Source organism: Myzus persicae, unplaced genomic scaffold (genome assembly GCF_001856785.1).
Source record: "Myzus persicae strain clone G006 unplaced genomic scaffold, MPER_G0061.0, whole genome shotgun sequence".
In the NCBI taxonomy this organism is placed as follows: domain Eukaryota; kingdom Metazoa; phylum Arthropoda; class Insecta; order Hemiptera; family Aphididae; genus Myzus; species Myzus persicae.
This window is the reverse complement of record NW_019100504.1, coordinates 564,780-579,714: the sequence shown is the minus strand read 5'-3', so window position 1 is coordinate 579,714 and position 14,935 is coordinate 564,780. Positions and strand designations below refer to the sequence as shown.

The window sequence follows — 14,935 nt, the reverse complement described above, 5'->3', positions numbered from 1 at the left end:
AGTTATTTTATTGTAACTTATTAAAGCGTATTGAATATTTATTAGTGGGTACTTACTTGAAACTTGGATATTATTTTAAATTGACAAAAATGCCAGATTACATTTTAAGAATGATTTTAATTCTACAAATCAATAAGGGAATATTGGAAGTTGAAAAACATAAGTACCAACTGTTATCAAGTTTAAGTACAAATGAAAATTACACAAAAAAATTGTTGTGTATATGCTATGTTGACTCTTAAAAGAATAAAAACTGAAACAATCCTTTTTGACAAATAATTTATAGAACAATAATAATAAGTTTCCAATATTACAAGCATATTTTTATGACTACCTAATGCCTGAGTTTGTGGGCCCGACGTATCCAGAGAGAGCTATAATATTAGAAACCCACAATATATTATTATTGATGCTCAACAAAAAAAAAAAACAAGGATTGTCGTACATAAACCACAAAAACTAAATAATAATATAATATTATGGAGAGTATTTTTTGTGTAAGTTGCAAATGTTGAGGTTGATATACTTTTTAATTATATATCATTATTAATTTACTATGCCTAACTCAGAAAAATATAACTTTGATTAATTATTATTAATTTTGCTTCACATAGGTACCAATAATGTGTCTATAGGCTATTTATCTACTTGACACTTGTCATATTATTCAATATGTTAATACCTACCCATATTATTTTTATTTGGCAATACAATTCACACATTAATTAATGGATATCTATAGGCTATAGCCCATATTATGTTAGTTTATAATGTTGTAGAGACCCTCATTTTTTTTTTAAATCTTCACGTGGAAAGTTGTGTCAAAAAAATGCATAATATCATATTAACTATTTAGTATTGTTATTTATTAATTATTATTAAAAACGGAAGCAAACAATAACCGGGACTTGAAATATTGTTATGCTAGTTACTACTACTACGAATAATACAACGACAAGGCTGATGGCCAAATGTATTTATTTGCATATAAAATGTTCCTAAATAAAGTATATAATATTGAAATTAAACCTGGCAAAAACTTGGCTTTTTTAATATTTCTTTATTGGGAGTCATATTAGCAGCAAATTATGGTCATTTTATTTCGGACAGTCTATTGTCATTCAGTATACAATCTAGAGTAGCTCCTAAAAAGAAAAGTCCTGTCACTTCAGCATCTATAAAAATTGTTATTTTTTTGGTATTGGTGCGATGTACCTTCATATAATTTTTAATTATTATATATTTGATTATATAAAATTATTAATAATTATTATATAATATGTATACCTACCATAACTATATATGTTTCATCCATTTTTATGATGTCGATAATGTTTGAATTAACCAAAACTATTTTACAGTCTATAATATTGTTACGTTACAAATGTTACACCATCAATATGATAAACAAACACTTATGAAGTTTCATCTGCTTTTGGGTGGTTTGCGGTGTGGAGGTTTCTAATTAAATTTATAAATTATCTGTGTTTAATATTTTCAATGTTGACATTTTTGTTTTTGCTACATATCTTGGCATTATTTTAAAATAATATTTGAATAATATTGTTTAAAAAAACTGAACTTGATAGCTATCCTAAGATATGGTTGTCGACTTTGAACAATCATAATGCTAACATTTAATAGTAACTAAAGGGGATAATAATTTAGAAAAACTATTATATCCACCTAGGTATACAAAGAACATTGTAACAAACACTATATGCATTCACTATAACGTATTATTAAATTATAAGAATGGGTGTGTTATCTGATTTTCCTAGGGACACAACAGCGTGATGCCGTGCTAATATTTAAAATATTTGATATTTGAGGTAGCAGTATAGGGACGCAAGGACCTCGCACAGAATTTTAACAACATGTGAGATAATAACTTTAAGATCGCGGAAAAAAAATTGTCCAGTCAAACAGATATCTATAATTCTTACAACAAAACTACACAACAAGAATTTAGTATTTTATTATTTCGTTTGTTCATTTTTTTGTTTTTTAAAGTATATAGTTTCATACTATAAATAGTATAGTAGTAAATAATAAGTTTCATACTAACAAATATCACTGTCACCTTTAAAAAATTGTCTAACTATGTGTTTACATATTATTTTACTATCATTTATTTGAAAACATTGTAAAAACAAAAACTATTCACATAACCTGTCAAGTAAATTAAATATTATTGGTTTTATGTTTTAAACAGAGTCAGATCATCTAAATAAAATATAATACATCAACTCATTTATATTAGTAAGATAATCAATAAAATATAAAACATTTCATGACAATTGTATAAATTAGTCAGGGATGAATTATATTAACAAAAGTCTATTATAATTATTAAATAAGGTAATAAAAAGAATTTTTGAAACTTTTTACTTCATAGTTTCCTATATGTGTTAAACAATGAAGTAAAAAGTAAATACATTTAATCAATACTTATTGTTGATATAAAAAAACATAATACTTATATAAATGTAAAATAGTTGGTATAAATAGTGCTTGGCCGATATTTATAATATTAGTCGAAAAAAAGTCATTACATTTTTTGTCAATCATTATGCGCAATGTCAAAGTAAAATCATTTTAAAACTATATTTATTTAACAACACAAATAATTAACTGTTACTATAGTATACTCTACTATATTAAAATAGTAGGCATATCTACAGGTAATAAATGTTTAAACTCAAATGTTTCTTTCTAGTTATTTTCTTAATGTAGTTAAATAAATCTCACGCAAATATTTGTTCAACATTCAAATTAATATATTTATTAATAGTTACGTTAAGTTTATAATATCGGCCTTCCCCCAGATATACATTCAAATGTTCAACATGGTGATTAAATATAATCAAATAAGTCAAAAAAATGTTTATAATAGTACATTATACTTATTTTTTTTTAATTAAAAATTTAAGTGTTTAATTAAACATATTTATAAACTAATTTTTGGTGAAAAGGTATCTTTTACAATATACAAAAACAGATATTTAAGTATAAATCACTTGAGAAATGAAATTAATTAGTATGTATTGTGGAATGTAAATATTGATAGTTAAAAATACTAAATAAACTTATCTCTATTTTTTTAAGTATACACTTATAAATTTTACTTTTAAAAATAACTTATTGTATCTTAAATATATTTAATTATATAAATAAATATCATACTTCATATCATATATAATGAATAAATATTCATGTATGTATATGTATATATAAACATATATAGCAATACATAAATATACATACATACACATATATAAATATGAGTTAATTAAAGTATTGAAGAAAAATGGTTTTACAGAATAGAGTCACCTTATTTGTGATCTCATTGATAGGAAAGTAATGGTTAAATATAAAGCCAAGTATAATTCTGCTTACTTATTGAATATTTAAACTTAATAGCTATATACAGTCTGATATCAAATATTCAAACATTCATAATCCAAATGATTATCCATGAGTTGTGTCATCTTCAACAAAATCATATGCAACATCTCTGGTGACACATTCCACATGACTCACCTAGAATGTTTTTTTTTTTTAAATTTAGATGATAACAGAACAACAAATGTTAATATTATTATTGTTATAGTCGAATCTAGGACAAAATATCCAAGTTAAAATATCCAAAGTCAAAATGTCTAAGTAAAAAATATTTTTAAGTCTGTTTAAAAGAGAATATTAAAAAAAAATTATTTTTATATTTTAATTAGATAAATTGTTCATTTTTAAAACATTTAATAGCATGACAAAAAAAAAAAATAATAATAAAATGTTGTATTCAAAGGTTTCATAAACTAATAATTATTTTTAGTTAGTGTAGCCAGTTAAAAAATATAAAATATTTGAATAGATATAGTCAGTTCAAATAAATAATAAAAATAATGATAAAATATTTATGTTATGAACAATTTTTTTTCAAACACATGAATACATAGTACAAAATGAATTAATAATTGTATAGGACAAAAACAGTTTAAAAAGAGTATTAATGTAAACTAATGTGTCAATGTATCATGTACTGCAATTACAAAAAGTGTCTATTTCTTTTTTTCATTAATATAGTTATAACAATTATCTAATTTAAAAAATATCATTTTTATTAATATACTCTTTTTAAACAGGATTTTAATTTAGATATTTCGTTTTATACATTGGTTATTTTGTTGAAATACAGCTATTATCGTACCTTATTACGAAATTTAACTCCGTAGAACTTATGAGCATTGAATAATAATTCCGGTCTGAATGTGGTTGTTATGAATTGGGCATGATCAGACATTTCATGTATCATGTCAGCAACGGCTTTCCTATGTTGAGGATCAAGTGCCTAAAACAATATACTCATTAGTAGATATTATATATTAATTATACATTTTTAAGTTATAACTAATATTATTTATCAAATTTAAAACTATCACATCAATATAGTATTAAACAAATAAATTTAAGTTATTGTTCTACTTATAAACATAGGGTACCTGATCAATTTCATCAAAAAGATAAAATGGAGCAGGATCACATTTTTGAATAGCAAATATCAATCCAAGGGCTACTAATGATTTTTGACCACCAGATAATTGATTCATTTCACGCATCTCACTTCCTTGGCCAGCAAACGACACTTTAATCATTACTCCTGAATAGTTATCAATATTATCCTCCTAAATATGAAAACATATGACACTTTGTTATATATTATCTATTATATACAAAAATAAATGCATGCATATTAAATGTTACTGTGAATGACCAAAGTATGGAGAATAATGAAGAAGAATTATTAAATAAATTTATTGATATTTGTTTGAATAAAAGTTATTATTTAAAAAAAAAAATGAAAATAATATTATTAATTAGATTAAGTTTTAGTCATTTTATTTATTGCAACAAGACCAACTTCTTGTCATTTTGAATTGTACAAATAGTCAATATTTTTAGAACTATACATTTTTGCAGAATAATTAATTTTTAAATTTCACCTCTGACTACCCTCTTGTCCACTAATATTAAAATTAGAAGTGGAAGCTTTTCTCACGAAAATCTCAATAATTTGTTAGTATAAAGTTTACAAATGAATGCTTACATGCAGCATAGTACACAAAACAACTCGCCAAATTATTATGGTATATCTCACCATACATTGGTAACTATCAGCATTCATTAATTGAGGACATTCACAGTAACATGTACAATAAACAAGTATACAGTAAATGTTATTATATATTTAAAATTCTTACATCGCCAACAATAGGTGTAGCAGACTCTTCTCCTCCAGCTGATTTCATTACTAATTGAGCAAATCCACCGGGTACAAGTTTGCTAAATACTTGGGTAAAGTACATTGATACTTGTTTAAATGTAAAAAGGATAGCATCACATTTTCTTTGTTCCAATACATTCATTAGTTCTTCAATTTTTTGATGTCTAATAAAAAAAAAAGTTATAAAACTTTATCTACTGTTGAAGATTATATATTTTAATTAATAAATTAATAATTACCCGCGGTCAAGTTCTTGTTTTCTGGATACCAATTTTTCTTTTTGTTCCGAAAAACTAATAAATTGGTCTAAAGCTTTCTTGTTAACATGACCATAGCGTTTAATATTACTGTTAGCTTTTTCAAGTTCTTTGAACAACTGAAAAAAAAAATATAAAAATATGCGGTTACCTACAAAAGCATTAAAAGCATAATGTAATATAATATAATTATACTTACGTTTTTAGACGAATAAGACATATATTTAGTAATGAGTTCAGTATTAGGAAGAGCTCCTAGGTCACTAATTTTGGATTGGCATTCATCCAATTTTTGCCTTAACATATTTTGCTTTGTTGATACTTTAGTTAAGTCTTTGGACTCATTGTCTAATTTTTCTTGAGCTTCCTTTTCTAATATTTTCCACTTCTCTAATTCTTCTTGACACATTTTTTGCTAGATTATAACAGGTAACATTAGTTTATCAACAATAGTATTTATTTAGTATTCAACAGGCAGACAGCAGGTACCCAGATACATAAAGTATGTTACAAAATCAGATCCAGATATGGCAGTTATACAAAATAGATAAGAAATTATAAATTATTTGGATAGTTTAAGCTGTTTGGAAAGTTAACCATAAATATAGTTTAGGTGATTTCATTGAAATTTCTATAACATCATTGATACCCAAGCTCCTGGATGTATATAAAATAGAATAGTTGAATACATTGGATGTCTCACTTAATTCAAACAGAAAGATCATCAAATCATAGATTACTATCATGTTCAAGGGGATTAGTTCAATAGTAATTCATTAGATATTTAGATTTCTTATGCAACTCGAATAGATATTATCTTCAGAAAAAACATTATTTTAAAACGCTTTGTTACAATTAAGCTCTACTAAAATCCACATTACCTTTTTAACAGCTTCTTGTACTCTTTTATCATCGATTTTGATATCAGCATTTAATGCCTCTAATTTTTTTTTAACGGTCTGTACTTCCATTTTGTTATTTTCCAATGTCCGTTTACGTTCTTCAACAGATATTTCTTGCAATGCCTTTAAAAAATTACAGGTTATTAATAAAAATTATAAATTAAAAAAATATTCCTTAACAAACCTGCATGAGCTCATCTCTACGACGAATCAAATTGTTTGTTAACAAGTTTTCAAGTTTATTTTTGTCTGCTTCCAATTTCATACGAGTAGAAAAGGCAGTTTTATTTTCCATTGTAAGTGAACGAATATCATCATTTAATTTATCCATTTCTCTTTGATCAGTAACAGAAAGTTGAGCCATAAGTTCCTTATAGATTAAAACAATTAAAATTATTGCATTTATAATTTGTTTAATTTTGCTTATTCATCATTATATATTAAATAACTAAACATTAAACATTTAATAATATACAATTAAATTAAAATCTATACTAAAAACAATGATTTAATTTTATTTCTACATATATTAATTAATAACAATTGTTGTTCTCATTTATTTTTAAAGCCATATTCATTCCATACTATACAAATGTACAAATATTTCACAGAAAAGTTTATATGGTTGCAAAATTGTAGCATAAGGGAATAAAATAGAATTAATAAATCTACGGTATTCATAACTATATACTGAATAAACTGAAAAAATATATTATTTTTAATGGTATATAGTTGAACTATAGATATTCGATACCCTTAAAAAAATTAATGAATTCAATTTCATAAAATAGATAAGGAAAATAAAACCAAGAATAATGTTATCTAATTTACCATATCATTGTTAACTAAATAATATCTAAAAACAAAATGAGTACCTGATGAAGTTCAGATTCTAAACCACTACGGGTGGTCTGCATGGCTTCTAAATTTGATGCCGCTTGTATTAACAACCTTTCCTTGGTAGCTCGGTATCTTTCAATCCCAACAAGTTCTTCCTTCATAAGTCTTATGTCTCCTTTCAATTTGTCAAAATTACCTCTGAAAAATATATTCCATAAATAAGTCAATGTTATAACTTAGCTCAATAAAATGTATGTATTTTTAATTACTTAAAGGATTTACAAAAATGCCAAGAATAAAAAATATTGATATCTAAACAACTGAATCAATTTTCTTAACTGAATACAGAAATATATTTATACTAATAATTAAATACATACTTAGATTTACTATTTTTCGTTTCAGTTTTTTGCATGTCAGACATAACTACATTGACATTGACCTCAACTTCATTCAATTGTGTCTTTAAAACAGAAAGTACTTCTTCAGCTTCTTTTATTTGGCTCATTGAATCATTTCGTTGTTTTTGAATTTCCAACTTTGAACGCATATTTTTAAAATATCCTCCTGTTAATGTTCCGCTAGAAGAAACCTTTACACAAAGAAAAAAATGATTAGAGAAACATGCTTATAATTATGTTTAAATAAAATTAACTTAAATTGTTTACACATTAGCACATATAAAATGTATTCACCTGATCGCCATCAATTGTAATACAATCAAGCATACTTTGCTTAGATATTGTAGTAGCAATTTCTAGATTTCGACAAATTAATGTTTTACCAAATATAAAACGCATGGCTTTATCCAAGTGAGGTTCATATTTAAGCTTACTGACCATTGGAAGTGCATCCTAGAAAATTTTAAACCAAAATTGTATTTGCTTTCTTTAAAAAAAGATGAATTATCAATGTATGTTTATTAACCTTGGATTGTGGATATCTTATATCTCGTACAGTCAATCTATTTAACGGCATGAATGTAACTTCACCAGGTAAATTTTGATTATTAATTTCTTTCAAAATTTGTGTACCAATTCTATCAGATTCCACAATATGGAAAAACATCCTAAAAACAAGATTTGTTTATGCTAAATAACTAAATAAAATTTATACCCTAATCTAAAGAAAATTGTATTTATTCATTAAAACTAGGGGCGTGCCTAGACATTTTTTTAAAATTTTAAACCATTCTTACATGGGAAATATACATAAAGATAAAATATAAACATCTATAACATATTGAAAATTTATAAAGATGCCTTATAAATATAGCATAAAATTGATTTGACAACGAAAAAAGTGAAATTTTTTAATCACCTTCCACCTGCAGTGACTTCTACTGCAGTTTGAATACTCTGATCGCATCCAAAATTTTCAATTACTTGTCCATAATATTGTGTAGCAAGATCAAGGTGAGCTCCGCCTTTTTCTTTAAATACATCTAATACCTTACGCACGCTATCTCTTCCATTTAAAATAGCCTATAAAAAAATTATAAATGAGTTTGTACATTTTTGTACACATTGCTCTATATTTAAAAAACTATAAAATTACTTTTCCAGCCATACTGCGGAGTGCTTGATCAGACTTGGCCAACTCTTCTTTCAGTGATGACAAACTATGCTGAATAGTATTTTCTTTACGCCACAACTCACTAATCACAAATTAATTTTAATAAATAATTTCTATACTTAAATTAATTCCAACAGGATACTATTTTTCTCATGAACTTGACACGAATATGTTAAATTTTTGTACGGTTAAACTTACTTTCTCTGACTTTGATGTTGGTCTTTTGCTTTTTTCAGTTCATAATATTTTTTATTATATTCATCAATAGCAACTCTTTGTTTTTCTAATTCAATGGAGTTCATCTAAATAACATTAAGATATAGTTAGTCTAAAAGTTCAAGATGACATTTATAATATGGTACTGTTGGTGTGATTAAAAATATTTTTTAAAAACTTATTAAAACTATTTAAGTATTGTAATAAACATATACTCCATGTTACAAAGATTGTGTTTTAAACATTTAAAAAAATAGTTGCAAAATAAATTGCCTCCAAAAGAAATTTTCTATATCAATTGAAGTATTATAATGAAGTTCAAGTATCAATATTAAATGACAATTAAGTCTCAAAATACCTGAATTTGATGTTCTAATTCACGCTGCCGTTCCCCATCTCTTTTTAAATCATCAGTTAATTTGTCTTTATGTTCATTCTTGTCTTTTATTTGTTTATTTAAAGACCTATGGGTAAAATTAAAATAGAAAGGTTTTAAAATTTTTAAAAAAAATTCAAACAGAAAGAGTGTCGAATCTTAAAATTTTTAACTTTCAAAATAAACTTGAATGTTTACAACATTTTATTACTTAAGTTCTTTTTGAATCCATTTATCACGATCTTCTTTTGATGTAAATTGACTTCCTCTTCCTTGTTTAGCATAAAGTTCTTTTCTTTTTTGTTCTTTTAAAGCAAGTCTAAAATTAAGTAATTATGTTTATAATATATCAATTATCATTGATGTGAAATTTTAATTTAAGAGGATATTAAAAATTATAATCATCTTACTCCCGAGTACAATCTTCTTCTTTCTTCTTTTGAGCTTCATACTTTGGTTTTAACTCTTGAAGTTCTGACTCTTTAGCTTTAATAGTATCTTGAAGTTTTTTCAATTCTTTTTCTGCCCTTTCCTAAAACATACAGAACAATAATTATACATTTACAGAAAAATATTTAACATTTTATATTCCATCTTTTTTTTTAAATCTTACTTTTGAATTATTATCTCCATCTACTTCATCCGTTAAATCTTTTATGGTAAAATCTAATTTTGTTTTTTGTTTAATTAACTCTTGTTGTTCTAAACTTAAAGTTTCTTTTTCTTCTTTTGCAGCATGTACTTCACGTTTAGCGTCACGTAAATGTTTGGCTGCTTTCTTTGCTTGATCAGTAGCTTCTTTAACTTTCGAAGCAAGTCGCTTTTGTTCTTCATCAAAATTATTTATTTTGCCATCCAACTAAACAAACAATATATTTTTTTTTAATTTAAATTTTAAATCTTTCATAATGATAATATAACATCAAAATTTAATAATTACTTCTTCCAACTTTCTTTTAGTGTCTTTCAATTCACGATCATGAATACAAAATTCCAATGTCCTTCTTTTTTTATCCCAAACTTGATACTCTTTCAATTCTTCTTTTTCTTCTTCGAGAGTTTGTAATCGTTCTTCAATTGTTTTAATAAACTCAACAATTTTTTCCAGTTTAGTTTGAGTATCTAAAATGTAATTTATTAAATTATTAGAGAATAATTATCTATGAATTAAGATATTATACTCCTGAGATAAATTTATATTACCTTTTAATATGTCAATTGATTCTTCTTTACGTTCATCGTAAACTCTGGTACCAGCAACTTCTCTCAAAAGCTTTAATCTGTGAGAATCTGGCGCTGTAGCCATTTGGTTTATCTGCCATAAATGTTAGGAGAGTTACTAATACTATATTTAATTTCAGTATACAAATTATAGTGATGATACCTTTCCTTGTTTGACAATATAATATGGATTTGAGTGAGAAAATCCAGCAGACTCTAATAAATTAGTGACGTCTGATCTAGGGACCATTTTCTTATTTAAAAAGTACTGATCTTTTTTTGCTCCAATAACTCGTCTTAAAATAACTTCTTCCTTTTCAATCTAAAATAGATAAGACAATAATAAGTATAATATGTAAACCTTATTACAATAAAATAAGAACATTTTCAACATACTGGTAAACGATTATCAGTATTATCAAAGATAATTTCTACATAAGCTGTAACAACTCTGGGACCGGTGCCTTCATGAAGTAATGCTTGTCTTTGCTCAGGACGAAGATGTGAAAACTCATCGCTAAGCACGAATTGTATAGCTAAAATTAACAAAATATATTAAATAATAATCTAGTTATCAGTTTTAGGCAAATAATTTACCATAAAAGAAATTGCTTTTTCCAGATCCATTACGGCCAACTAAAAAATAAGAAAAGGTATTTATTCTTCAAAAAGTAAAAATTATTAACTTAATATATGAGAAAATATTAGATGAATTGTAGACAAATTATTATCAAAAAAAAAAAAAATGATTAATTTTGTTTAAGATTATACACTTGTTTTAGCTTTAATGAAATAATTAATCATAAAAACATATTCAAAAATAATAATGCATGCCATGTACATACCAACAACATTATGTCTCTTGTCAAATGGTTCAACTACAGTTTGCTCCCTATAGCTTTTAAAACCATGTATTATAACCTAAAATGTATAATTAAATAATTATATATTATAATACAATACTATAAATATAAGAAATACTTTTAAATATTAGTATGTTAAAATACATATTAACTACTTATTTCACTACTTAATAAAATAAAATTGTAAAAGGTTAAGTGTAAATAATAAATATAAATAGGTAAGCACCTTCTAACAATAAATAATCTATATTACCTATGTATCATATTATTTGAGTTATACTAAAAATGTATAAATGTGAAAAGCTATCTTATAAGTTAAGTAATTAATTTCATTTGGCAAAACCAAAACATTATCAAATCTAATTTAATCAAATGTATTTACTATTTAACATTACAAATTATACCTACCTACTTTTAAATTGTTCATTAAATTTAATGGGTTAGTAATGTTACAATAATACCTAAACTCAAAATGACAAACAGTTATCTCAAACTTTTTGATACATAAAGGGATAAAATATAACATAGATAAAAACACCCAGTTGAATATGAAACTTGGTTTTTTATACTGAAGCTATCACCAAACTTTAATTTTATCTATAACCGAAGCACTTAGAAAAATGTTTTTTTTTTTATATTAGTTTTGTGGGATTACTAAAATGTTACTTAATTCTTTTCCCTTCTATTATTTGAGAAATTCGAGAACAGAATGTCTGTAACAATTCCAAATATTAAAAACAACTGCTCCCAACATTTTGATTAATTACAATTGATTAATATTTTGGAATTCAAAACAGTCAACCTTTGACATTTATTTCAAATGTTATTGGTGCATATATTTGTTTATAAAATATTAATAAAGCTAAGGCCAAGCTTAAACATGAACAAGTTTACTAATTAATCTTATAGACAGTTCATAGGAGGCAACACTTATGAAATAAAGACTGTGAAAGACTTTAAAGTTGAGTTTTAAAAGTTGAGTCTGATTCAAACTGTCCAAAAGTTAAAGGGGATAAAAATTAATTTTGCTTATATATTTATAAGTTAAACATTATATACAACATCAAGAGATACCAAAAAAATTTAGATTATTGTGACGCAACTATATAATAATCCTATACTCAAAATACCACTATTTTTCACAGTGATTATGTATGTTCAATAATCGTTGCCCGTCATAAATACAACACATTAAAAATATTGAACCTAATACGTCGTAGGTATTAATGTAATAACAAACTTCACAATGTAACAAAATTCAACACTTCCGACAGTTTTTATAGCATGTGCATTAAAGAAATGGTAGATGATAATGCAAATTAAAATAAAATGATAGTGTTGCCCGATTAAAATACGTTAATATCGTATGTTTGATAGATTTCAAATGGAAAACAACTTTTCGATGCACAATCAAAATTTGTGTACACTTCGATCTTAAATGTACACCAAATTTAAATAGATATTGTTCTACAATGCACCTTATGTTAAGACCGAGTTGAAACATATTATAATACAACACCATGTATTTGTATTACATTGTGTTATTTTTTTTATTCAAAATGTTCGAATACAAGACTTAAGTAACAACAACATCTAATGCAAACGAATTGCGTTTCAAGTTTCCACCGAATCGATTGCTCGGAGTATAAAAAAATCCAATGAAATAAGTGTAAACGCAATTGTATGTAGTACGCGTGAATAAACAAATTAACATTATTGTAACGTGCACTGACCTGTTTGATATGCATTGTTTGATATTAATGCGAAACTGTGAAACGTTTAGTTCTTTTTGGCTACCTCGGTTCCCGAAAAAAACATAATATGTTCACTTCGCGTTTATTTTATTTAAAAAATTAATAATAATAATAATGAACCATAATCACGTAAACAAAAATCAAGATGGGTCCCTTGTAGATCTATTACTATTACTAGTGATAAAAATGACGCGGTGTAGTAGTGGAGGAGATGGGGTATTGAACCTCCAAGCAAAAACGACAATTGTCACAAGCGTTGTGTGTCCCCAACCTCGACTTTGCAAGCTTCGTCGGCATTTAGATATATTTATTTATACTATTATGTCTATTGCTGCCGCATTACTGCCTACTACGAAATATTGTCCATGTATCTCGCTCGTCCGATTCTACTTGGCAAAACGGCAATTTGATGTTACAAAAAATGTTTCATTTTTTCGCGATTTCCGAATACGAACGTAGGAATTGGAAAGACGGCGTAACCTATTTACCAATGTATTACGAATAATCGCGATGGAGGTTCAATCTCGAACGAAATGTCAGAATCGTAGTATATGGCACGGCTTTTGAGTGTATTGATTGAATTACAAAAAAATAATAATAATAATAATAAACACGTCATGCTGATATAGGGTGACTGCAGGGTAGGTATATACAATATATTATATCGTTTGTACACAATAATTGTTCGTAAACTGTAAGAGCAGGGATGGGCAACTTTACTGGCGGCCCGCCTCCGCCCGCGTACTTTTTTTATCTGGCCTGTGCCACAATTTCAAATTTATGTACTTTATGAAATGTTATCGTTTATTTATGTCTACTAATTACTTTGTTCGTACCAATACATTAGAATAGTAATGATTTATTTTTACATTATTTATTTGTTTTTAGTATAATTTACTTTGACATGACAATATAGTCATGCTTATACATGGGTGATGCGTGGATAGGCGCATAGGAAATTCGAGATTTTCTCGGTAAGGCACCACATCTCAGTGGCGTAGCCAGGGGGGAAGCTGAGGGGGCTGTAGTCCCCCCCCCAAATGTTAATAAAATTTAAAAATTATTTTAATGGACTATGGTATTCGATCAAAAACTAAACCACCGCTATGTAAAAAAATTAATTTTTATAATTCTGTAATATAATACCGACTGGTTGCTGTACAGCATCAACGAGTATTTGTAATATTTGTAAGCTCCATTAGAGGCCTCTGAATAATAAGCGTTGATACTCGTATAAATAAGTTGGTTAGATTACCATTTACCATGTATACATAGGTACCTACTTTATTGTATGTAACATTAGTTAAGTAAATTACCTACTTATTTAGTGTGCCATGTATGTACTTTTATACTAAAACTAAATAATGTAAAAAATGTAAATACAAATAAATAAATAAGTTCGATTTTTGAATGACAAAAAGTCATTAAACATAATAATGAATAGGTGTGTATAAGTATATTAATTATAGAATATGAGTAGTACTTTAAAAGAATTGTCAAGTACTAAATAGGTATATTGTATTAAAGTAATTTATTTTTCTATTAGCCATTAGTACAATAGAGTATAGTCTAAATTTTTTAATTTTTTTAGGTTCTTTAGTGCATTAAATTCACAGAACTAATAATAATATACCTACTCTATAAGTC

At 25.9% G+C, this 14,935-nt stretch overlaps 1 protein-coding gene across 1 annotated transcript; it reads right to left on the bottom strand.

Annotated features, from left to right (window-relative positions):
• Positions 1–3,457: 3,457 nt before the first annotated feature.
• On the bottom strand, positions 3,458–13,877 carry LOC111028606 (structural maintenance of chromosomes protein 3-like). The gene is made up of 26 exons (XM_022307330.1): positions 13,268–13,877; positions 11,517–11,592; positions 11,269–11,307; positions 11,068–11,207; positions 10,835–10,993; positions 10,654–10,765; positions 10,391–10,572; positions 10,064–10,309; positions 9,861–9,982; positions 9,662–9,769; positions 9,433–9,538; positions 9,057–9,160; positions 8,841–8,940; positions 8,604–8,767; positions 8,211–8,352; positions 7,979–8,137; positions 7,664–7,875; positions 7,319–7,481; positions 6,628–6,813; positions 6,423–6,566; positions 5,741–5,956; positions 5,524–5,660; positions 5,262–5,448; positions 4,503–4,685; positions 4,211–4,351; positions 3,458–3,543 (listed from the first exon to the last, which is right to left on the bottom strand). Exons 1-26 carry the CDS (start codon positions 13,280–13,282, stop codon positions 3,472–3,474), a joined length of 3,615 nt encoding a protein of 1,204 aa, XP_022163022.1. The 5' UTR covers positions 13,283–13,877; the 3' UTR covers positions 3,458–3,471.
• Between the last annotated feature and the right edge of the window lie 1,058 nt (positions 13,878–14,935).

Bases quoted from the DNA above. Each gene is read 5' to 3' on its own strand.
- LOC111028606 (XM_022307330.1), bottom strand. The intron at 9,770-9,860 runs GTAAGATGATTA...ACTTAATTTTAG, and splicing joins GAAGAAGATTGTACTCGGGA to ACTTGCTTTAAAAGAACAAA. The intron at 4,352-4,502 runs GTACCCTATGTT...ATATTGTTTTAG, and splicing joins TTTTTGATGAAATTGATCAG to GCACTTGATCCTCAACATAG.